Genomic DNA, 26,051 nt, shown 5'->3' on the forward strand with positions numbered 1-26,051 from the left:
AGTCTTGCAGGACAAGTTCAAGAACTTTACGAAAATCTGGAAGTCATGGATCTCCAATTATTGGAGGAGAGGGGGACCCAAATTACTTTGTGGTCACTCCAACTGGTCATTTTAATTCAGGAGTCTGCTCTGAGGTGTTGGACCCTCCCTGCTCTTGCGCTGACCATTCCCCTACCCTCTCTACCACCTTACCTCTTTAAAGTTTGTACATTGTACAACCGTTTTGTATGTTCTACAAATTTCAATAAATACCATTGAAACAGAAAATAAGTACATGTATTCTGGTGCCTTGGCTTTGTGCATTCAGGCAATATGGATTTAAAATGATGTCTTTTGATCTTTTTCATGTGAACATGAAATGTTTCAGGTTTTTCAATGTGAACAAAGGATCTGATCTCCTCCAGCATCTGTGTAAGCACCATAAGAAACTATCAATGTAACCATTTACCTTTTTTCAGGGGTTTAGTAAACCAACGGTCTTTCTTGATGTCTGGAACAATCATCCTTGCACTGGGATTTTCAGTTAGGAGTTTACACAGCAAAGCTTGAAAAAGAAGACGATGCAGATTTAAAAAAAAAAAAAAAGGTAGTAATATTTAAGTGTTTTTTTACTGCGAAGTTAAAATCATAGCTGGAACAGCTGCTAAATTACAAATGTATTCTTTTTAGCCAGCTAATACAAGCCCCAAGGTGCCCGTATCATAAAACTATTAAAAAGAATTACAATGAATTGGGTTCATAATTTTATATCTGTCAATTTCCAATGCAACGTTATGCCCCCCTAGTAGCTCTATGCATCTACCATAAAATATTTACTGACAACCAAGCTTTTAAGACTTACGGCCCGTATACAAACGATCAGAAAATCGTACGAAAAATACCGCTTTTAAAGCAATCGTACGATAATCTGATAATTCGTACACAGCTTCCAAGAGCCGATCACCGTAGTTCATCGGATATTATCTAAAGGAACACACAAAATGTTTTCTCTTAAAGTGGAGGGCCACCCTAAAAAAAAATTGCATCAAAAATCTTAAATTTTTTTTTAAAAAAACGTGAAAAAAAATAAATTAAATTAACTTACCTGAAACCCTTGTTGCTAGGCAGTCTTCCTAATCTGCCTCTTCCTATTGCGCGGCGCTTCCTCCTCTTCGACGAGCAGCCCCGTTGCCTTCTGGGAACTGTGTGTCCCAGAAAACCACGGGGCCATTCACAAAGCGCCGCACAACTCACGCATGTGCAGTAGGAAACGCGCAGTGAAGCCGCAAGGCTCCCTTGGCTGTTTCCCTTCGTTAAGATGGACGGATCAGCCTCGGGGGGCCGACATCGCGGGCTCGCTGGACAGGTAAGTGTCCTTATTAAAAGTCAGCAGCTACAGTGTTTATAGCTGCTGACTTTAAAAAAATAAATAAAAATTATGCGGCCAGAAGCCCCCTTTAAGATACCAGATCGTACGTTTTTTGTTTAATCAGTACAGTAGTCATACGACAATACAATACAAATACTCTACAATACATTACTTCTGAATTTTTATTCTGTCGTACAAGAATTTTCATAACTTTAATGACCTCTTATTTTCTAAAGGAGACTAGCATGGTCATTCATCCAATACTCTCATCGTCTGTAGCAGGCATAAAGCCCACAGCAGACTAGCAAATTTGTTGTTGGCAACCACTCTTCAGCAACAGGATAGGTTACCTGCTTCAACATCCTTACAGCCTGCCCAAAATGCGGCAGATTCTCACACAAGAGATAGCAATGCGCCAGTGAGGAGGCGACTCCACAGAGGCAGGTGAGTGTTTTCTTTGCCTTCATACGATCATGTAGCCACCAAAATTGCTAGTCTGACAGGGGCCAAACGTTTCTTTAAAGTTTAAAGACTTGTTAAACCACTGCCAGTTTTGTTTTTTAATAATCAATCAAAAAGTTTTTCAGAATATTTATTACACTGATTGTAAAGGTTGTCTTTATTTTAAACAACAAATAGATTATGTTTACCTGATCTGTTTGATAGTTTTGCACACAGCAGCCCCAATCTTCTCCTTTTTGGGTCCCTTGCCGGCAGTCCTGGCTCCTTCCCCCTGCAGTGTGTCCCCAATAGCAAGCCTCTTGCTATGGGGGCACTCAAGCAGGCTCGCTCCCGAGCTGCACTCCTGTGAATGGACATTGTCGCCAACACACCGAGCGTGGCTTAGTCCCGCCCACACTCTCCTCATTGACTGGCTTTGATTGACAGTAGCAGGAGCCAATGGCTGCCACTGTTGTGTGAGCCAATGAGGAGAGACAGAGCTGGGAGAGCCGCTGATCTCATGCACAACGCTGGATCGAGATAGGGCTCAGGTAAGTATGAAGGTAAAAAACCACCTTAATATTTAAAAAAAGTAAATTTTTGTTTGTAGAAACATTTACAAGACAAATTAACGCAAAGTAAAAGCAGATTACCAAGAGGCGTGGAGTCAATCTTTTTCCACGGATTAAGGTAGTGTTTTGACTCTTTCCAGTCACAATATTCTTGACATGCATCATTAGGCTGATCCCATGGAAGCTCTACATATGGTGACCAGAGAGAAAAGTATGAAAGATAAGGTTTTAAAAATGGACAAACCAACCTATAACAGAATATATATAGGCCGAAAAAAAAAAAAAAAAAAAGAAAGAAAAAATACTTTATGAAAAATAAAAGAAAAGGAAGAAAAAGACTATACAGTGCATGTAAATAGACCTTGTGTAGTAAAGGTTAGGAACAGTATTTTAAAGTATAACTAAAGGCTTGGATAGGGTGCACAGGGATTAGAACACCTGTCAGGTTTTTATTGCTGTCTGTTTCCCCTTTAAGCAAATTCTGCCCTCTGTATTTTACTATTTACCATCATCATAGAAAGGGAAAATTAAAAAAAAAAAAAAAAATTTGGGGTTTTCCCCAGAAAAGTAATAGATGAAAAATCTTCCAATGGCGACACTAGTTCTGGTGACCTGAGGGTCCCCATGGAATTCTCTTAATTTGCAGAGATTTCCTCTCGCTTCCTGTTTGGCTATGGGACAGGAAGTGAAGGGAAATCTCCACAATGGTGGGACACAGATGGCAAAAAAAAAAAAAAATCTGACAGGTTTATAACCCTCCCTTGTTCTATCCAAAATGAAAAAAAAAATAAAATAAAATATGGTTTGCCTATAGTTCTACTTTAAAGCATCACAGTTATTTCCTATACAACTGTTAAAGAGGCAATCATAGGGGTCGATTTACTAAAACTGGAGTATGCAAAATCTGGAGCAGCTCTGCATAGAAACCAATCAGCTTCCAGTTTTTTTTTTTTTGTCAAAGCTTATATGAACAAGCTGACGTTAGAAGTGGATTGGCTACCATGCAGAGCTGCATCAGATTTTGTTTTAGTCCAACCCTATAGGCTTGATTGATATTATAAAGATTTTTGACACATCACTTTTGACATGACTATTTTTGATACATGACAGATTACTTAACTAGTGGGTACAGATTGGGACTATAAAGACTTTTTAATCTGGATGTTACTAAATATTAATTGCACAACTGGTCTTTCTTTCAAAGAGCAAAGGGGCCATTAAGCATGCCCACTAACTTGTGGTGAATATGGTAAAGAATATGACAGAACCTGCAAGAGACCCAAAGGCTGGGTTCACACACACACGCAGCTGCAGTTTGCAGTCCGGAGTCCATGGCGTTTCTGTTCACTGGTTCAGGTGCGAATTTGCACCTGAACCGGACCCAAAAATGCACAGGACCCTTTTCAAAACCGCACTAGTGTCGCCCTGCACATATGTGAACCGACTCCATTGAAAGCCGGTCACATTCATGCCAGAGCACTGCAGAGCGGGGTGGACGCCAAACAGAGGAACCTCTTAATACGGAAGAGCTATTGCCAAATAAGTGTGCTATACATGGATAAGAAGCCATATTGAGGCTTCGGACAGCTTCACTCCTCAATCTACAGATATTGTAGTCTGCAATTTTATCATTACATAGGATTCCCTGTGATCACCAGGCAAACTATACTAATGAGCTTTCCTTTTTTGGAAAACTTCTTACGACACTGGATGTTCTTGGTGGGCATCTGTCGACACCACCGTTGATTCTTCTTTCAAGTTGCATAGTAGAACATTTTGCGTGCAAGACAAATTTATGGACTGCACATACTCTTGCCAATCAATTTTTCTGAGGAAGGGGCTTGAACCAGAAACGCGTCGGGTACCGGAGACATTACTTTAATACGTCATGCAAACTATGTAATCTGTCATGTTCTCTGTCTGTTTTTGAAATGTGTTTTTTTTTTATATGTCCTTTAATGATCACTTCATGTTTGAATGATCGAACGATTTTATGTACCAACAATAAATATATTCGTTAATTTACTTATGTGTGGTTGTTGCCTACAGTCCCAATGAAGGGGGATCCTTTTTTACTATATAACAGGGATGTGGCGACAACACACTTTTCTGACATGGTGAAATCCCTTTTTATGCCAAAGTGCATTTTGACCAAAAAAACGCAGCATTGCATATTTTTACCAATGCACACCTTTTGCCCTGTCTTCAACTATTGCTAGTTTCATACTATACTGTATGTCCTATGTTGGTATACATTACCTCCAGCTAGCATTGCTGTCAGAACAATCCCACATGACCAAATGTCCACAGGTTCAGCATGAAATGCTCTCAGCTTTATAAGCTCAGGTGCTACATAGGGCAGCGTCCCACACATCTTGTTCAGTAGACGCTCCCGCCCATTATGTCTGAACACAGTGGCCAGGCCAAAATCAGAAATCTTAAGATGATCTGAAAAATATATACAAAGTCTACTAAGCAAAAGTAAACACAAGAAAAAAATAAAATAAAATGCAAAATAATTGGTCTAGGCCAGGTTAGTTATTGCCTTTAGTAGCTCTGATACAAAAGGAGTTTTTCCAACCCTCAGATGTTTTTCCTTTTTCCATTAAATTCACCCAAATGATTGCTTAGCACGATTCTCTCCCAATCGCTTCTAGAATCTGGACAACTTCCCTCGCAGTATCAATTCCCCACACTTCTCCTAATTCATAAAATCTGGAAGGCTACCCAGACAATTACTGAGCACACGGGGTCCACTCAATACGCTCTACTGTGGAACAACTTGGCCTTTCCTGAACTAGCCAGTAGAGGGGTTTGATACTTGGAAACCAGTTGGCATCCTCTTCATTCACCAACTATAATAAAATGTTCCATTATCATTCCAAATGTTATCAGAGCAAGATCACCTGCCCAAACCCTCATACTTTCAACATCTCCAACTCCATCATGCCCTGCAGATGCAATCCCATACTATTCCCTTAGGCTTGATTCACACCTATGCATTTTTAGTGCTCTCTAAATGCATGTTGCAGATTTGCACTACAGCAAATTTACCATGGTTTCCTATGCAACACCTTCTGTAGAGCAAATCTGCAAAAAGCACAAAAAAAATGCATAGGTGTGAATCAAGTCTTCGTTCATAATTCATCCAGAATATTAACAATGGTGGCATCTGCACAAATAACTAAAAAAGGACACATAGGTGACCTCTATTCTGTTCTGGTGATAGCCTATAGTGCTAATGTTTATCCGCGGTATAAACAGGGATGGAGGGCAGGACCTAGGACCCTTAAGATGATGATCAATGGTCTGAAGCCTTGGAAGCCATTTCTTTGGTCTCCTGATCCCTCACTCAAAAACTCACCAAAATTGTTCATAGTCCATCACACCTCTTGTATAATTGTATTCATGGGGAAGAGCAGCATCTCCCAATAATCCCAGATTGACCAGTGGCACTATAAAAATCACATGCTTTGGAGGGGTCCTAAATTATTTCAGTATTGGACCTCTATATTTCAAACAATTAATGAAATGTGTGATTAACCTTCTGACAGACCCTAAAATTGCACTCAAATAATATCCCAAAGGGATCAATATCTCAGACGCTCAAATGATGGGTTACATTACACATTTGCTTTTTACAGCCCGCAAACTAGTGGCCCAGAAATGCCTTTTTTCCCACCCTTCTATAAAGCGTCCCAGTACATTCTTGATAGAGAAAAGCTGACATCAGCACAAACAGGTGCCCAAATAAATCCTTTAAATTGTAGTCTCCCTGGTTAGGCTCTGATGATACCTGTTAATTTTGCTGCTCATGGTACCTCTTCTAGTTTAGATTTGCTGTAACTCAATACATCAAGTTACTGCATTTTGTGATATTTGTTTTATTCCTAGTCCACTTCAACTAACCCATTACCATATTAAAATTACTGGGTAACACATTCAATTTTTCTAATGTCTGCTGATTTTTAAGACTGACTTCCTAATGATTACTGTATTGCATCATTGTGGTCTGTAACTGGAACGCACTGCACATATATTTTTTTTTTCTTTAAAACACAAAAAAATAATAAGTTACATGATTAAGGCCGGCTTCACACTAGAGATCGCAGGGGCTCACAGCAGGACACCGGCGTGTCTCCATTTACCGTTTCAGGTTCGATTTCAGCCTGAATTTTGGGCTGAATTCAGACCAAAAGACGCACAGGGCTCGTGTGCATTTCGCATCGGAGATGTGTGAACCGGCTCCATAGAGAACCGGTCACAATCTCCTGCTATGCGAATTGGATGCAGGGAAACCCGCATTCAATTCGCAATAGTGTGAACCCAGCCTTAAACACACAAATCTCACAGATACACAGCACAAGACTCCTAGGAGTTGAAATCAAATCCATAAGTGGATTTTTCTCCCCAACGTTCAAAGGTTAGCATGAACAACATGAGCGTTCACTATTACCTTCTTCACCAGAGATTAGAAATGTTGTATTTCCTACCTCTGTCATCTAGAAGCAAGTTTTCAGGCTTTATATCTCGATGTGTAATTCCAAGACCATGAAGATATTCCTAATAAAATAACAAAGACACACTATAGTGAAATTAGGCATAAAGACCTCCCAAAGACATGAAACAGAATGCAAATATGAACAAACAAGAACTGCCTATTTACATTTTAGACTAAAAGCCTGGAAAGAAATGCTAAGCAAAAAAAAAACAAAAAAACACCACGAAAAAAAAAAAAAAAATCTAACATACTGCTTTATACTTAGTGTTACTAAACCCACAACAGTAAAATCAGTCTGTATACGCAGCATAGCATGCTTGTTATACTCACTGTGGAACTTAAGGGGGTTAATCCTCTGCATGGTGTAAAAAGGCTGTTGTATCATCCTGTATGCACAGATCCTTCCTTCACTGCACTGTCTATCTGGGGAAAGCCAGCTAACACAGGCAGAGTAGCCGACCTGCACATTTATGCTGGAGAGAATAATTACAGTACTTGTTCTCAGAGATAGCCAGGTCACATGATATTGGCATTACACACATGGGCATGTATACAGGCTATAGTGGAAATCTCCTCCTACCTGAAGATTTTATCTTAGCACTGGAGAAACTGTGCAGTTTATCACTGACTGGTTTACAGATCAGCCAGAAAAATGTATATAGTGGCAATATTTTAATGTAAAAAGAAGATGTATAAGCAGTGGGCACTGTGGGGGGCAGATGAACTATTTTCATATTACTGGGTTTAGTAACACTAAGCAAGAAACAAAAGCATTTAGCATATAATTTTTTTAAAATTAAAAAGCAAAAGATGGGCAGATAAAAAAATAGAACACAAATTGTGTTGGCAGATCTTACAAGACACAGACAATAAAAGCAATTCATTATTACACTATAAAATACGTCAATTATGTCCACATAGACCAGCAAATGAAAGCAGCAAAGCTTCTCTTACCACGCCAGCAATGAGCTGCTGGAAGAACTTCTGTGCCTCCTGCTCTGGCATACCCACATCCGGCTCTAAAAACAGATCACAAAAATCACAAAATATTACCAACGAAGAGCGATCAATTCACAAGAACTTGCCCGTTCACACCACAAAAACGTCCTTTTATGCATGTGCGTTTTTAATGCTTTTTTTAAAAATACATTTTACCACATTCCAGTACAGTTCTGTACAGGAAAAAAGCAGCATGTACTTTTCCTGGAACTGTAAAAGCACTGAATTGCACTGTGCTGGTATGAACTATGCTATTGGAACCCATATAACCTACTTTCTATGCTTTTTAGATGCATTAAAAAAAATTTAAAAAAAATAAATAAATGAAGCACTGCATGTGGTGTGAATGGGCCCTAAATGAGATACAAATGTCCCTCGATTTCAATTATTGCCCTATCTATTAAACAGGGCAAATCCATATCAATCAGAAGAACACTTCTTCATGATTACTATTTTAAAGTATTTCTAAAGTATTATTTTAAAGAATTAATCGCTTCAGCCTCAGAAGATTTTTACCCCCTTCCTGACCAGAGCATTTTTTGCGATTCACTACTGTGTCGCTTTAACTGACAAAATGTGTGGTCGTGGTGTTGCAACAAAATTGTCTTCTGGTGGTATTTGATCATCTCTGCGATTTTTATTTTTTGCGCTATAAACAAAAAAAGAGCGATAATTTTGAAAAAAAAAAAGCAACATTTTTTACTTTTGCTATAATAAATATCCCCCAAAAATATATAAAAAAAAATATTTTTTTGCTCAGTTTAAGCAGATATGCATTCTTCTCCATATTTATTTTTTTAACCAAAATCGCAATAAGCGTATATTGATTGGTTTACGCAAAAGTTATAGCGTCTACAAAATAAGGGATAGTTTTACGGCATTTTTATTACTCATTTTTTTTCATTAGTAATGGCGACGATCTGCGATTTTTATCGTGACTGCGACATTATGGCGGACACTTTTGACACCATTGTCATTTATACAGCGATAAGTGCTATAAAAATGCACCGATTACTGTATAAATGTCACTGGCAGGGAAGGGTTTAAACACTAGGGGGCGATCAAGGGGTTAAGTGTGTCCTAGGGAGTGATTCTAACTGTGGGGGGGATGGGCTTTAACTCACATGACAGCGATCACTGCTCCCGATGACAGGGAGCAGTGATCTCTGTCATGTCACAAGGCAGAACGGGGAAATGCCTTGTTTACATAGGCACTTCCCCGTTCTGCGGCTCTGTGACATGATCGCCGGGAGACCGGCGGACATAGAGGCCGCTGGTCCCGCGGGCATGATCGCGCTGTACACGGTGGGCGCGAGCCTCTGCTAGCCCCGCCAATTAAAGGGGACGTACAGGTACGCCCATTTGCCCACGTACATCGGCGTGCGGCGGTCGTCAAGTGGTGAACGATTAAGCCCGTTAACTATTGTCAGCAATGGAACTATTCAAATCGGTGTGACTGGCTTTGCGGTGCCGCACCGATTTAAAAAAAAAAGTTCCTGCACTATTTTTGGCGATTTGCATGGCAGAAAAGTCGCACCTGAAATCGCACTGACCCGTGGTGTTGAAATCGTGCTACTTCAAGTGAAGTAGCACGATTTCAAAGCCACGGGGGCTTAAAGGTTTTCAAAATGCAGTTAAATTCCTGGCATGCCAGGAATGCTAACTGGTCACATTAGCTGGTGTTCTCAACTAAACTGTCAAACCATCAAATCGCTGGTGTCATAACGGATCGCACGTGCAGTACCATGGCAGTTGCAGGTCAAACAGAGGCTAAAATGGCAGCTTTCATGGCTGAAAAGGATAGGCAGGTTTTAGCTACACTTTAAACTATATCTATACCAAACCCTTAAAATAAATATGTTGCATATGTTCTAGTAATGTTAAAAATTTTATTATGTTTAAATGAATTTTCTGCTCTCAACCAAATCACACCAGGGAGATGTATAAGGCCTCATGCACACTGGACTTTTTTTTTTTTTTACAGCTGCCCCAAGGGGCGTCTGGCGTTTTTTCCTGCCTCTAAACCCCCCTGCATGTTAGCCTGTGTGTCCATGCACACATAGGCTTTTACCAGTGTTTAGTGGCAGATGAAAACGCACTGCCAGTGCCTCCAAGAGCAGCAGTTTGGGCAGAAAAAAACATTTGATGCTCAGCGTTGTCATCCCCTCCTGTAGGCTCCCGAGTTGGGCTACAAGCAGCCTAACCAATGCATTGTACAGTAGCTGGTCCCACATTAGTTATTACAGTCAAATTTTAGAGAGCAGCAACTGTTAGAGCCTGTATACAGTACATCCACAAAACGCATACAGGATGTACACCATACAGGTAAAGCAAGGAAAAGAATGGGGGGGATGTAAACCCAATGTCATCCTTTCTAAACTACTGCCATAGGGGTTATCTATAATGATATACATGCCTCCTGCATGTATCCTTACCTGTCAAATGTCTCCCCTCTGTCTGTTATGAGACCCGAAAAACTGCAGATTCTGTGGGTGGGTCTGTTGCCAGGGTTAGCATTTGGGTCAGGGTCAAAAGGTCAGGACTTTTTTTTTTTTTTTTTTAGATATAGCTACACTATTACCAAAAGTATTGGGACACCTGCCTTTACATGAACTTTAATGGCATCCCAGTCTTAGTCCGTAGGGTTCAATATTGAGCTGGCCCAACCTTTGCAGCTATAACAGCTTCAACTCTTCTGGGAGGGCTGCCCACAAGGTTTAGGAGTGTGTGTATGGGAGTATTTGACCATTCTTCCATTTGTGAGGTCAGGCACTGATGATGGATGAAAAGTCCTGGCTCACAGTCTCTGCTCTAAGGTGTTCTATCAGGTTGAGATCAGGACTCCGTGCAGGCTAGTCAAGTTCCTCCACCCCAAACTCGCTCATCCAAACTACATGCATAAAATGTAATTGAAGGAGTGCTCAGATCATTACATCACCACTTAGTGTCCACGTCACCCCCACACTATATACTACAAATTCATACTGACAGTCCTACAAAGGGAGATATGTAAAGCTGCTGAATGCTTACTAAAAGGTGTCCTTATTAACAGAAAGGGGTAGGTAAAAAAAAAAAAAATTAGGCAGTTGATCCATGTTTTAACCACCCACCTCTAGACAAACATGGAAGCCGCTAGGGCTAGTATATACTGACGCAGTGTGTCATGATGTGGCAATTTGAACTCCGCAGGGAGCACTGGCAGTCAAATGAAAGAGTATGCACTGTGTCAGAAAGACGACACAGTGCCACATATATGAGCCCTGGGGAAAGGATTACCAAAATTGCATAATGATCAATTAATAATTTATTGAAAAACGACCAATTGTAAAAAAAAAAAAAAAAAAAAAAAAAAAAAAAAAATATAACTCAAACACCTATTATAAAGGGAAATATAGGTCTGGCACTGGCAGTCAGGCTGCATTCACACCTGAGTGTTTTCAGCTCATAAAAACGCCCAAAAAGTAAAATCCCATTCATTTCAATGGCACCTGTTCACATCTGAGCGTTTTGTCACCTGAAGCAAAACGCCTCAAAAACGCCTTAAGCTCTAAAAAGAACATGAGTTTCTTTTTACATTGGTGACCTGTACATAATCACCGCAACAATGTGACTGCAGCCTCAAGGTCACCCATTGAAGTCAATGGGACCACTCCACCAAAATCAGCCAAGCCAGACACTATTTCAATGGAAAAAAAAAAACCCACACACACACACACAAATGGTATTTCAATGCAAAAACCCACTTTGGCTGGAAAAATTACAAAACCAAAACACAGGCACAGTATTTGCCTACTGAACATCTGCAAACCACCTCTGAAAAAGCGATTAATTTGTGACCCCTGCGTTCTTTTCCATAGCCATCTGTATTAAATGATTCAAAATGCTGTTACGTACAGTGCATCCAGAAAGTATTCACAGCGCTTCACTTTTTCCACATTTTGTTATGTCACAGCCTTTTTTTTTTTCCCAAAATGGATTAAATTCATTATTTTCCTAAAAATTCAACAATACCCTATAATGACGACGTGAAAGAAATTTGTTTGAAATCTTTGTAAATTTATTTAAAAAAAAAATCCCATGTACAAAAGTATTCACAGCCTTTGCCGTGACATCAAAAATTGAGCTCAGGTTCATCCTGTTTCCACTGATCATCCTTGGAGATGTTTCAACAACTTGATTGGAGTCCACCTGTCGATTGGACACGATTTGGAAAGGCACACACTGTCTATATAGAAGGACCCATAGTTAACAGAGCATGTCAGAGCCCAAACCAAGCCATAAAGTCCAAGGAATTGTCTGTAGACCTCCGAGACAGGATTGTATGGAGTCATAGAAAAATTTCTGCAGCATTGAAGGTGGTCCCAATGAGCACAGTGGTCTCCATCAGCTCTTCCTAGAGCGGTCCGCCCGGCCAAACTGAGCGATTGGGGGAGAAGTGCCTTAGTCAGGGAGGTGACCAAGAACCAGATGGTCACTGACTGAGCTCCAGTGTTTCTCTGTGTAGAGAGAACTTTCCAGAAGAAAAACAAAAAAAAGAACCCTATCTCTGCAGCACTCCACCAATCAGGCATGTATGGTAGAGTGGCCAGACGGAAGCCACTCCTCAAGAAAAAGACACATGACAGCCTATCTGGAGTTTGCCAAAAGGCACCTGAAGGACTCTCAGACCATTTGAAACAAAATTCTCTGGTCTAACAAAACAAAGATTGAACTCTTTGGCCTGAATGGCAAGAGTCATGTCTGGAGGAAACAAGACACCGCTCATGACCTGGCCAATACCATCCCTACAGTGAAGCATGGTGGTGGCAGCATCATGCTGTGGGGATGTTTTTCAGTGGCAGGAGCTGGGAGACTAGTCAGGATCGAGGGAAAGATGAATGCAGCAATGTACAGAGATATCCTTGATGAAAACCTGCTCCAGAGCACTCTGGACCTCAGACTGGGGTGAAGGTTCATCTTCCAACAAGACAATGACCCTAAGCACACAGCCAAGATAACAAAGGAGTGGCTACGGGACAACTCGGTGAATGTACTTGAGTTTCCCAGCCAGAGCCCAGACTTGAACCCGAATGAACATCTCTGGAGAGATCTGAAAATGGCTGTGCACCGACGCTCCCCATCCAACCTGATGGAGCTTGAGAGGTCCTGCAAAGAAGAATGAGAGAAACTGACCAAAAATAGGTGTGCCAAGCTTGTAGTGTCATACTCAAAAAGACTTGAGGCTGTAATTGGTGCCAAAGGAGCTTCACCTAAGTATTGAACAAAGGCTGTGCATACTTATGTACATGGGATTTTTTTTGTTTTTTTATTTTTAATAAATTTGAAAAAGATTACAAACAAACTTCTTTCAGGTTGTCATTATGGGGTATTGTCTGTAGAATTCTGAGGAAAATAATGAATTTAATCCATTTTGGAATAAGGCTGTAACATAACAAAATGTGGAATAAGCGAAGCACTGTAAATACTTTCTGGATGCACTGTATGTAGCTGCAAAAAGTGTACACAAATCATACACACAGTTTTGACACACAGAACAGTAGTGTTCTATTTCTCTCACTAAATATAAAAAAAATTGTAAACACATTTTTGATCAATATATTTTTGCAGTGTTCTTTTCAAAAAGCTGTGTATAACAAAAGCAAACTAAATGAGCACCTACCAATTCTATCGAAGAGTTCCCCTCCCCTGCAGTACTCCAGGAACAGATACTGAATGGTGCCTTCTTTGCGGTGCCCGTAGAACTTGACAATATTGGCGTGGTTGAGCATTTTATTGATACAAATCTCTTTCTTTATGTTTTCTGGACAATCAGCCGCTCGTTTCATATCCACAATCTTTACTGCCACTGCCTCTTCAGTCTTCCGGTTCACAGCCAGCTGTACTCTGACCGAAAAATAATCCCAAACATTAAAGTGATTGTAAAGTCATGTTTTTTTGTTTTTTTAAATAACAAACATGTTATACTTACCTGCTCTGTGCAGTGGATTTGCACAGAGCAGCCTGGTTCCTCCACTTCTTGGGTCCCTCTTTGCTCCTCTTGGCCCCTCCCTCCTGTCGAGTCCCCACAGAGCAAGCAGCTTGTTATGGGGGCACCCGAGCTGCAGCTCTGTCCCCATTCACACACACAGCTGCCATTTGGCCCCGCCTCCTCTCTTCCAGATTGGCTGACTTTGATTGGCTCCCCCGGCTGTCAATGGCGCCGCTGCTGTGTCTCAGCCAATCAGGAGGGAGAGTCATGGACGGCCGAGAGACTCGTGGACATCACTGGACAGAGATGGGGCTCAGGTAAGTATTAGGGGGTGCTACACACAAGGCTTTTTATCTTAATGCATAGAATGCATCAAGATAAAAAAACCTTCTGCTTTTACAACTCCTTTAAGCTGCTCATCATAAAAAGGCTCACCTCAAACACACATTTATAACTCTACCAGGCAAATACGTTAGTTTTTAAAGGGACAGCTGTCCATGGTAACTAGATTCTCAAACCAGCCCTCAGAAAAATATGGCAGCTGGAGCAAGTGCTTTCCTCTCTGGTAACAGAGACATTACAAAAAAAAGAGGCAATACAATATAAACAGCTTTTGTCAACCTTTGTAAGATGGAAGAACCCTTAAAATAAACGGAAAATCTGGTCTCAGAGAACACCTCCCAATAATCACTTCCCACTGACATTTTAAAATGAGTGTGATGGTCAGTGAGAAGAATGAACCTTATATTTGTGGTCAGTAGCAAGATTTCCCCCCCCCCCCCCCCTCCAGATAGCTAAAGAGATCACTGGTGTCAGGGGCTACTTATTGGAGAGGCAGAAATTGCTTAAAGCAGAACTAAACCCTCCTATCCATTACAGCCAAGGAAGCTGCCATCTTAGCCAATGTTTGATCTGCAGTTGCCATGGCGCTGCACATGTGATCAGCTATGACACCGGCCATTTCATGGCCTGAGAGAACAAGCAAATGTGACAGTTATCATTCGTGTCATGCCTTGAATGTAACTGTTGTGAGAAGCAGTTAAATTGATGGGTTTAGTTTTGCTTTAACCACTGGAAGATTTACCCCCCCCTTCATGACCAGGCCATTTTTTGCTTTTTGGCACTGCGTTACTTTAACTGACAATTGCGCGGTCATGCAACGCTGTACACAAATTAAATTTATGTCATTTTTTTCCCCACAAATAGAGCTTTCTTTTCGTGGCATTTGATAACAAGTGGGTTTTTATTTTTTGCAATATAAAACAAAGACCGAAAATTTGGGGGGGGGGGGGGGGGGGGGATTTTACTTTCGGCTATAAAACATACTTAAATAATTTTTTTTTTAAATCTAATTTCTTCATAAGTTTAGGTCAATATGTATTCTGATACATAATTTTTAATAAAAAAAAAATCCCAATAAGCGTATATTGATTGGTTTGCACAAAAGTTATAGCGTCTACAAACTATGGTATAAATACTGGAATTTTTATTTATTTAATTTTACACTAGTAATGGTGGAGATCAGTGACTTATAGCAGGAGTGCCATAGTATGGCAGGCAACCTGACACTAATAGTGATAAAAATTTGTACAGTCACTGTACTAATGACATTAGTTGGGAAGGGGTTAACATCAGGGGTGATCAAAGGGTTAAATGTGTGCCTAACCAGTGTTTGTACTGTGTAAGGTGCTTTTACTAAAGGATATGCAGGTTTTTATTCCCTGGTTGCAGGGAAACAAAATCCGGGGCATCCCCACTGACAGGGCAGAGCTCTGCCTTGCCTACTTCCTCACCGATCAGCAGGTGCCGGTGGTCATCCTTTGGCCAGTACCCGCTGATCAGCTTGCGTGACCCCTACCCGGAAAAGCAGAGACACACACACTCACATTATAGAGTTTATATATCTCTCTATATATAATCTATATCTATCTATCTATACACACATTTCTGTGTAGCCAGCCTGAACTGTAGCAGTAAAGCTACAGAGCGCGGTCAGCAAGTGGTTAAGGAACCCCTAGTAATCTCTGGCGGAACCCTGGTTGAGAAAGGCTGACCTAAAACAACTAAAGAGCTCCAAATATAGTCTGCTTACTGTAATACTTACTCTCCATAAGCTCCCTCTCCTAGTGTCTGTACCAGATCCCAGTCTTCAACAAACGGAACAGCCATGATTTATATCACTCATCTAGAGCCAATCCACTGTAGAAAACAATAATAAACACTCATTAATGTTTATAAAACGCATATAAAAACCTAGGGGGAAAAAAACATTTAACAAGCAGCAGAAAAGAAGTGACAAGATGTTAAAGCGACTGTCACTGGGTTAAAAAAAATTACAAAGCAAGGCCTGCAAAAGTATAGAGTTTATAATCACTGATCCCGCTGTCTGTTCCTCCAATCCTCACTCTTGTGGAGAGTAGCAGCCTCTTAACATCTGACACTTTCTGGTGTGTCAGATGCCTAGTCTCCACTTTGTGCACTGTGGGTTCTTCTGCTGGCCCCTACATCACTAAAGGACACAGTAGAGCAGGGGTCTCAAACCAGCGGCCCTCAAGCTGTTGCAAAACTACAAGTCCCATCATGCCTCTGCCTGTGGGAGTCATGCTTGTAACTGTCAGCCTTGCAATGCCTCATGGGACTTGTAGTTTTGCAACAGCTGGAGGGCCGCCAGTTGAGACCCCTGCAGTAGAGGCTGCATAAAGGAACCACAGTGTGCAAGGAGTCACGCAGGCATCCAACACTCCTAAAGGTGTTTTGTCCGAATAGCATTCTTATACAGCTGCTTGCCTGGAGAAGGGGGATTGCAGATTAGGAAGCACAGAACTTTGGAGTGAGTTTGCCTTTTACTCCTGAAGTGTTGAATTTGAAAATTCTTAAGCAGCCATAGTTTTTGGACATGGCAAAGATCAAAAAAAAAAAACGAACAGGCCAGGGGAGTGCAAGCCCTTCTCTTTTGTAGGTCCTGTTTTGCAACCTTTTTTTATTGTAACCCAGCAATAGAGTTGTTTAAAATCTTATTTGCACACTGAAGCGTGTAAATCAACTTATGTGTTAAAACAAAAAGATAGTTTTAATTTACAGCACAAAATGTTTTCTATACAGTTAACACATTCGTATTTATTTTTCATCAATAACCTGTTTTCCTTATTGTGACACAAAACAAACTTTTTATAAATAGACCAAGAGGAATGGAGGTGGTTAGCTACCCACCCCCTTTAGCACATAGGCCATTCTTGTTTTTCTAAGGGGTTAGGAGAGCAGAGGTTGAACCACCCGCAATGGGAAATAAAAGACGGTGCTTCAGAATCACATGATGGCAGGTGGCTGTATTATAGCGGCACTGGGGCTCCGCCGAATAGTCATATGTGGGAAAGTCCATTTGTGACTTCAGTGTTCAGCATTGTTATCTGCAGCTTGGAAGCATGCTGTGAAAGCAGAAAAGGGAGCATTCAAAATCCTCTCTGAACAGGTACTTTCAGCTGATATTAAAGCAGAGTTCCACACAAAAATGGAACTTCCGCTTTTCGGAATCCTCCCCCCCTCCGGTGTCACATTTGGCACCTTTCAGGGCACAGATACCTGCACCACCCACGGGTATCTACGCCACTCCCCCCCCCCGCTGTCTTCTGGGAGACACAGGGGTCCCAGGAAACAGCAGGGACCAGTGGGAACCCACAGCGCGAATTGCGCATGCGCAGTAGAGAACCAGGAATTGAAACCGCAGGGCTTCACTTCCCGATTCCCTTACCGAAGATGGCGGCGGCAGCACCCGAGCGACAGATCGGCTTCGGGTGCCGACATCGCGGGCGCCCTGGACAGGTAAGTGTCCTTATTTTAAAAGTCAGTTTAAAAAAAAAAAAATCAGCGGAACTCCGCTTTAACCATTTTAGTCCTGAAGCCATTTTTCATTTTGCATATTTTCAGAAAGCGAAGGCCCTGGAGAATAAAATGGTGGTAGTTGCAATTTTATATGTTGCATGACATTAGTGCAGTGCTTTATCCAACCCATATTTTTTGTAAAAAATACACCAAAGTTCATTTCAGTGCACAAAAATATACATATACGAGGGGCGTGGCCAGGCAGCGCATGTAGCAGGACACACTTCTCCTCAGCTCCGCCGAAAATCCTGGTAATCATCCTCCAGATCACTCATCCAGCCCGCTGACATCTCCGATCGGAACCGCACGCTATCCGGGCCACAGCAGACCCATCCACCCGACCGATCTGCAGCAGAAAAGCATGCCAAAACGGGACAAGACTGGTGGCGGCCCGCCCGCAGCACAGGCCCAAGATGGCGCTCTGCCACAGCGATCTCAAAAGGAAAAATATAAGGAAGCAGCCCAGAAACTCCTGTTTGGTAATAAATCATCAAAAGAAATACCATCACCCACATCTGACCTCAGTGAGGAAGAAGCAAACCAACTGGAGATGGATAATACTATCCCACTGGAGGATGGCGCTGGATCCCCATCTGACTGGGCCACAGTGAGTACAGTATCACATCCCTATCAGGGCACTCAGACACCAAGTATCCCCCTGGATGGCCCTGAACCCACTCTCAGAGATATCCTCTCTGCAGTGACTATATGCAACAGATCCATCTCAACCCTGACTGATGAAGTGAAGGGTGTTAAAGCTGAAATATCCTTTGTGAGACAGGACATGCAAAAGCTGAGAGAGCGCACAGCTGCAGTGGAGAGTAGGGTCAGTGTTATTGAAGATGACTTAGTACCCATGCAGAGAGATTTAAAGTATAACTGCCATCTTGCGGATCAGCATGCTGCGCGTTTAGATGATTTGGAAAATCGCATGCGCCGCAACAATGTCCGCGCCTTAGGATTCCCAGAAAGGATGGAGGGTAAAGACCCTGTCGCTTTCATCGAACAATGGCTCCTCACTACATTTGGGAAAGAAGCATTCTCTCCGCTATTTGCGGTGGAGAGAGCGCATAGAGTGCCATCTCGCCCACTACCCCCTGGCAATCACCCGCGTGCTTTTCTGTTTAAGCTTTTAAACTACAAGGACAGAGATGCCATCCTTGCTAAAGCCAGAACCATGGGCAGTAAGTTATCCATTGAAAACTCCAAAATCTCCCTGTTTCCGGATTTTTCAGCTGAACTCCAGAAGCAGCGAGCAAAGTTTATGGATGTCAAACGAAGATTAAGGGACCTTAACTTGCCATATGCGATGCTATATCCTGCCCGCCTTAGGGTAGTCGCACTCGGAGAAACCCGCTTCTTTGAACGCCCGGACATGGCGGCTCAATGGCTAGATCGTGAGGATAGGGCCCTTAAAGCTGCCAGACCACAAAGAGATGTCCCTGCTTAAGAGATAAGTCCTGGATATGCAATGACCTGGCAAGACCAGGTCTATTTTTGTTGGGATAAATCCCTGGGCCGTGAAGAGGCCTTAAGATTCAAAATAATTGTTGTCTATGGAGGACAGTTCTTACTCTCACATCCGATGTTCAGGCGGCCGAGGAGAACTGTTTGTTTGTATCACCCTCCTCCCCACAGGATTTTCTTTTCCCTTTTTTTTTGTTCTATTTTTTATCCTTTTGCTCCTCTTTTTTGTCCACATTTTTGCCTACAAATAATGAAGCAATACGTGCCTACCGTAGCTGTGAAACCCCTACGGAAACTAACCTACTGGTTAACTAGGAGTTTTCAAGGCTTTTACCCCCCCCACACCTGTTGTGTGGGAAAAGTTAACGCTGCAGCCAAGTGGCTGTGTAAACTGTTGACCTTTAGATTCTTGCCATGCAGAGTAACATGCATTAACCCAATAATTTACTGGCTTCTGTACTTATGTACTAACCTAATAATGTATTTCTCCCTGCCTTGCAACATGATTTCATGTCTACAAATGCCTACATGTTCTCTGAAAGGAGAAAACAAGCATAATTTGGAGAAAAGAGGCCTATCCCCCCTTCCAGATAACATGTTACGGTATAACCCGGGAGTCTTGTCGAGAATTATGCCGGCCTGGTCAATGATCCTGAAACAAAATGGGGATGACTAAATTGTCCATTGTGACTTGGAATGTCAGAGGACTGGGAAATCCAGTTAAAAGGGGGGCGGTCCTTAGACATCTCAAGTCGCTGAATGCGGGGGTGGTCTGCCTACAGGAGACCCATTTCTCTGCAGACCCTCCTCCAAGCCTCTGTCCACGACTGTATACTAACCAGTTTCATGCAACCCACTCCACTTACTCAAGGGGAGCAAGTATACTGTTCAGAAAAGATATTCAGTTCAATTGCATTAGAAAACGCATTGACCCGGCTGGCAGATATGTCTTTCTTTTATGCTCAATTACAGGCCTCAAATGTATTCTTGCTAGCATCTATATACCCCCACCGTATAACTCAGAGGTTATCCGACACCTAACAGGTTTTATGGCCCAATACCCAGAAGTACCCTTACTGGCAATGGGCGACTACAATAATCTCTTAAATCCTCTCAAAGATAAATTTCCTGTACCTACTGCTGGCACATCTCAGATGAAAAGTAGTACCCCCTTTGCCAGATTACTTGAAGAAACAGGGCTGATAGATGTCTGGAGATCCAAACACCCAAATGATAAAAAATACTCCTGCCACTCAGCTTCACATGACGGGTTATCCAGAATAGATTTGGGCCTTGGGAATGACAAGATGCTACATTTAATAGTGGAATCTGACTATGCGGACAGGCATATATCTGATCACTCGGCACTTTGTGTAACCATTTCATTACCAAGTAGGTACAAACGGCCAATGTGGAAACTTAATCCTTTTTGGCTCTCGTTGTTTGCCGAGCCAGATCCTATAGCCAGAGCACTTACACTGTTTCTGAGAGATAACATTGGCACGGCTGGGCTGGGGCTGGTTTGGGATACAACGAAGGCCTTTTTGAGAGGACAACTTATCAAAACAATATCACAGATTAAAACTGACACCAAGGCTTGGGAACTATTGATAAGAAATAGAGTCACCGAGACTGAAAACGATTATATTAACAACCCCACAGGAGACAATAAGAGGGCATGGTTGAGTGCACAGACAATGTCTGGACAACTGGCGTTGCAGCTGGCGGAGAACAAACGCTTTTTTCTCCAACAATCACATTTTGAGGAGGGGGAGACGACTGGTCATATGCTTGCAGTACTGGCGCGGTCTCAACAATCGACCTCTCTCATCTCCGCCATATGTGACGCACAGGGTGCTCTGAAATGCTCTACTCCTGATATTCTGAAGGTCTTTGGTGATTTCTATGCTGATCTCTATACGTCTAAAGTTACGCCCACTGATAGTGCAATAACACACTTCTTAGATAGCTGTGAACTCCCCAGTCTCCCACTAGAGGATAGGGTCATGCTCAATGCCCCTTTAACTGCAGAAGAACTGGATATTGCCCTATCTCAAACTAAAAACAATAAAGCACCAGGTATAGATGGCCTCCCTGCAGAGATATACAAACGCTATGCAGACTCCATGCTCCCCACACTGCTGAAAGTATACAATGAGGCATTAAAGGAGGGTTCATTGCCAAGTTCAATGAATGAGGCAATCATTATTGTTATATTAAAACCGGGTAAAGATGCGAATTCCCCGGGATCTTATAGACCCATCTCACTGCTTACATCCGATATCAAGTTGCTGGCCCGGATGTTAGCAAACAGATTGGCCAAGGTAATTCATAAAATAGTGCATAGAGACCAATCCGGGTTTATCCCCACGAGATCCACGGCCCAAAATATAAGAAGACTATTCCTGAACTTACAGCTCCCAGTGGACAACACAGGCAATAGAGCAATTTTTTCGCTGGACGCAGCTAAGGCCTTCGACAGTGTCGAGTGGCCTTATCTGTGGAAAACATTACAAAATATGGGATTGGGAGATACCTTTATTCGATGGATACAGCTTTTGTATGCTGCGCCCACGGCCAGAATACGGATTAATGGGGAACTTTCAGAACCCTTTCCTTTGTTTAGAGGCACCAGACAGGGGTGCCCACTGTCGCCCCTGCTGTTTGCCTTGGCCCTGGAACCTCTGGGAGCAAAAATCAGAGGAGACTCTAGAATAGCGGGATTCCAAAGAGGTATGAATAAAGATGTAGTGTCCATGTACGCAGATGATACCCTGCTCTACCTAGGAGACACAAAAGACTCATTAGAAACGGTTATGTCCCTCATCAAGGACTTCGGGGAGCTATCGGGCTTCTCCATTAACTGGGACAAGTCAGTGCTGATGCCGCTTGACCCCCTGAACACTCCATTACCACTAGGTGCAGAGATGATACAACAAGTAGGCTCATTCCGCTACCTAGGGATCCAGGTGACCCCTAACCCAGCCACTTATGTTGAACAGAACCTAACACCCTTATTAACCAAATTCCGCGAAAAAAGCAGGGCCTGGTGTAAACTGCCCCTGTCTGTTGTTGGTAGAATTAACCTTATTAAAATGGTCTGGGCACCACAACTGCTTTATATTTTTAACAATTCCCCGGTTTGGATACCTAAAAAATGGTTCGATAGATTAGAGACCCAATTCAGAGAGCTCATATGGAGAAAAAAAATAGCGAGGATAAAACTATCAACGTTACAATACGGCAAAGAGGAGGGAGGACTTGCAGTCCCTCATCCTAGGATGTATTATCTCGCCTCCCAACTACAACAACTAGGAGGATGGGGCCTGCTGGACCCGAAAGACCCGATCCGTAAACTTGTAATGCTAGAAGACAATAACTATTCAGCACTGACAAATTTGGAGGCGGGATTCTTACACTTAGACCCGGAAGCTCCTACAGTTAAATTATTAAACTCACTTTGGGCCTATGTCAAAAAACTAATGGGCATCACGGGCTTTCTGTCCAGCACGCCTCTCTGGCGAAATAGACAACTGAAAGAAATACAAAAACTAAAAGACTTCAAGGGCTGGGAGGACGCAGGTATCAAATATATCTCACAGTTATACCAGGGCAACACTCTCAAATCATTCCAACAGATCCACACAGAGTTTGGAATCCCACATAATAATTTTTATAAGTACCTCCAATTGCGACATGCCTTACAAACCCAGAATAGAAATGCTAGAATCCAACCGACAGAACATCCGATTATACAGGATGTATTTATGGATGAAGTTAAAAAGGGCATGATATCTAGATGTTATAATACACTTATAGCACGAATACAAGACCCCTCTAGACTACCATGCAGACAGCGGTGGGAGGAAGATATAGGAGCAATAGATGGAGACACCTGGGAGATATGCCTTATGAGTGCCCCCTTGGTGTCACTTTCTGCATCACAGAAACTTTCACATCTTTACCTTCTACATAGGGCGTACAGAACCCCTCTTCAACTCTATAAGTGGGGAATTAGAGATTCACCCCTGTGCCCAAAATGTGAACGGGATCATGGAAATCTACTCCACATGATCTGGAAATGCCCCAAGCTATTCAGATATTGGAAGGAAGTACTGGACACGATTTCAGAAGTATATATGGTACCTCTTGAGAGAACTCCGGTGGTCTGTGTACTGGGGGGAATAGACGAAGAGTTTGCACCCCCACCTACACGTATAGCGCTTCTTCGTTTACTATACATAGCAAAGAAATTAATTGCCCAGTGGTGGATTACCCCGCGAGTTCCCACCAGGGGGCAATGGATAGACAGCGTGAATAGAATCCTAATAAGAGAAAAAATAACCTACCAACGTAGGAAGGCTCCACAAAAGTTCCTCTCCATATGGCAGGCGTGGTTGGACGTTCCTGGTTTGGCCCCGCATCAATTAATTAGGGATAGGTTACTCTTGGGTTGATGTAGACTTGACTACTGTATAGTAACTATGCGCATGCAAGGGAACGTGAAATTTTTTTAAAAAGAGACAGCCCCTGGGGAATATGAAACAGTATGTATGATGAGGTACTGCATGGCAAGGCTTTACTCTGCTTTGTTCCTATCTTTCTTTTTCTCTTTCTCCTTTTCTCTATTTCTTCTTTTTTTCCCTTCTATTTTATTTCCTTACTTTAAAGATGAATATTATATTGAACTAAACATAACGAATCAAGTTAAGGTTGTCGGAATTATAATACAGTAAGAGTTGATTCTGATATTGCTGTTGAATGAACAACAGGTTCGCTATTTTTATACTCTAATATGATTAGAAATCATTAGAGCGTTCAGCATATAAGGGTAATATTATTATAGCTGGTATTTGCTTAAATCTGTACATTGTGTGGAGTCATACTCCCTGCGAAATATATTACGTGTTAGACCTATTACAATTAAAAGATATGAGTACGACAGGTGATACTCCTGATAGCATACCATCGGAACAGCCTACAATAATCTAAGGTAGCTGATAATTGTTCCCATAACATGCTTTATGAGAATTCCGAAATTTGTACATGTCATATACGAGTACCTGTATGCTACCTGTATTTGTTTCTTTATGCAAAATAAAAACCTTTCTGATTAAAAAAAAAAAAAAATATACATATACAAATATATTACCCAATGTTTTGGTGAAATACAGTAGACGAGGTTGAGCCGAGTAAGTAGATACGTCACATGTCAAGCCTTAAAATTGTGTGTGCCACTGAAAAAGTGACAAACTTTGGTACTCAAAATTGTCCATAGGCGACACTTTGAATGCCTCTACAGGTCATCAGTTTAGACTAAACCATGAATAGTAGACCTATAATTATTGCTCTCACTACAGCGTTTGCAGCAATATATAACATGCAGCGCAAATGCCTTTTTTAATAGGCAGGCACTCGCAACAAATATGTGAGAGTGGTGTGGTTTGAAATTTTTGTTTTTTGTGGTGTCACTTTAAATGTTTAAAGCAGGGCGAATTTGATTTAAAATCACCATTAAAACATCTCAACTTAAATCACAATTTTTTAAAGAGCAAATGTCATCTCTGTCCCACAGTGGCTTCTCCTCTGACCCGCTGTTGACTCACCGACAGTCCCATTCACTGTAATGGGACGGCTGGTGATGCGGCAGTGGGTGAAGAATTGTGTTGGGATCGTACGATTTTTTTTTTGTGGTTGAACTAGACGGACTTGTGTCTTTTTTTTCAACCTGACTATGTAACTATGAGACATCAGGAGTCTATTAAACCCCCGGATGTGTCCCCTGTACTCCACTGCAGCTAATGACCAGAGATCATGCCCCACTAGCTGCTTTTCCCAGCCAGCGCTCTAGGGGAATAACAGCTCTGGACCAAGAAGTGACAGAATACATAGTGCTTCCTCGGAGGGAGGATCAGCAAACGGATGCTGGGGGTGCCATGTTAGAGGGGTTGTGGAAGCGATCCAGCATCTTCATAGCAACCCGAAAGCCAAGAAGACGGCTTGACAAAAGTACAAACATTCCCAGCTGCTAGATTAGCCAATAGCGTCGTTGAAAGCCTTTCATCTCAAGAGGTACTTTAGGGCAAAATTAAAAATGTGTGAACAGGCAGATTTAATGCAGAAGAGACATGCTTTATCTCATCTGCATTAAAGCTACTCACTCACCTGCCTGTCCGCCCATACAGCGAGCCGCACAAGTGCAGTTCACTGTACAAGTTCGCCAATCCCGAATCTGACTGAACTCCCGCACATGTGCAGGAGTGACCCCCGCCCGACCAATGAAAGTGGCCGGCAATCGAGCCCCGGAAGTCTGTCACCAAAAGTTAGCGCCGGGTGGGGAGCTCAGAGACAGCGCATCACTGGATCCGAGGTAAGTATAGTTCTGCTTTAAAAAAGAAAAGGGCTCAGTGAAACAAACCTTTCAGTCTATAAATTTCAGTTTTGCAAGCCAGTCCTCAAGTATCAGCAGCACAAAGTTTTCCAGTCCTCTTCACAGAATCGTTTGTGGAACATATAAGCAATGTGCAGTTACCAATTAACACCTGCATTTACAGTACATTTCTTAAAGACACAAATGCAGGAAATTATTTTTCAATGGTGCCATTCAAACTGTTTACCTGCATTTAAGTGCTGTGAAAAGAAAACAGAATTCTGTATGTCCAAAATCAGATTTAAAATCGGAAATGTGTGTAAATCCAGGAAAAAAAAAAGAAAAAAAAGATGGATCTGGGAAGCAAACGTCTGGTTTGGCTCCTTTCACACTGAGCAGGCAGATGACAGGTCTGTTCGCTCCGCTCATGCAGATGGAAACAAGGTGCCTGGAAGTTTCAAGCCCCCAGCCATCTGTTTTTAGCGGATCGGATGTCGGCGGGTGTC

The 26,051-nt window shown here is 42.1% G+C and overlaps 1 protein-coding gene across 2 annotated transcripts in view; it reads right to left on the reverse strand.

The window, feature by feature from the left end:
• CHEK1 (checkpoint kinase 1) overlaps nucleotides 1-26,051 on the reverse strand; it is a 48,108-nt gene that overhangs the window by 12,832 nt on the left and 9,225 nt on the right. For both annotated transcript variants that reach the window (XM_073603558.1, XM_073603559.1), the window contains exons 2-8: nucleotides 15,934-16,028; nucleotides 13,521-13,744; nucleotides 7,817-7,881; nucleotides 6,855-6,924; nucleotides 4,621-4,809; nucleotides 2,443-2,547; nucleotides 449-544 (exon numbers count right to left, since the gene is read on the reverse strand). In XM_073603558.1, the coding sequence (XP_073459659.1) occupies nucleotides 449-544; nucleotides 2,443-2,547; nucleotides 4,621-4,809; nucleotides 6,855-6,924; nucleotides 7,817-7,881; nucleotides 13,521-13,744; nucleotides 15,934-15,998 (814 nt within the window). In that variant the 5' untranslated portion in view covers nucleotides 15,999-16,028. The remainder of the gene's footprint in view (nucleotides 1-448; nucleotides 545-2,442; nucleotides 2,548-4,620; nucleotides 4,810-6,854; nucleotides 6,925-7,816; nucleotides 7,882-13,520; nucleotides 13,745-15,933; nucleotides 16,029-26,051) is intronic.

Source organism: Aquarana catesbeiana, linkage group LG10 (assembly GCF_042186555.1).
Source record: "Aquarana catesbeiana isolate 2022-GZ linkage group LG10, ASM4218655v1, whole genome shotgun sequence".
Taxonomy (NCBI): Eukaryota; Metazoa; Chordata; class Amphibia; order Anura; family Ranidae; genus Aquarana; species Aquarana catesbeiana.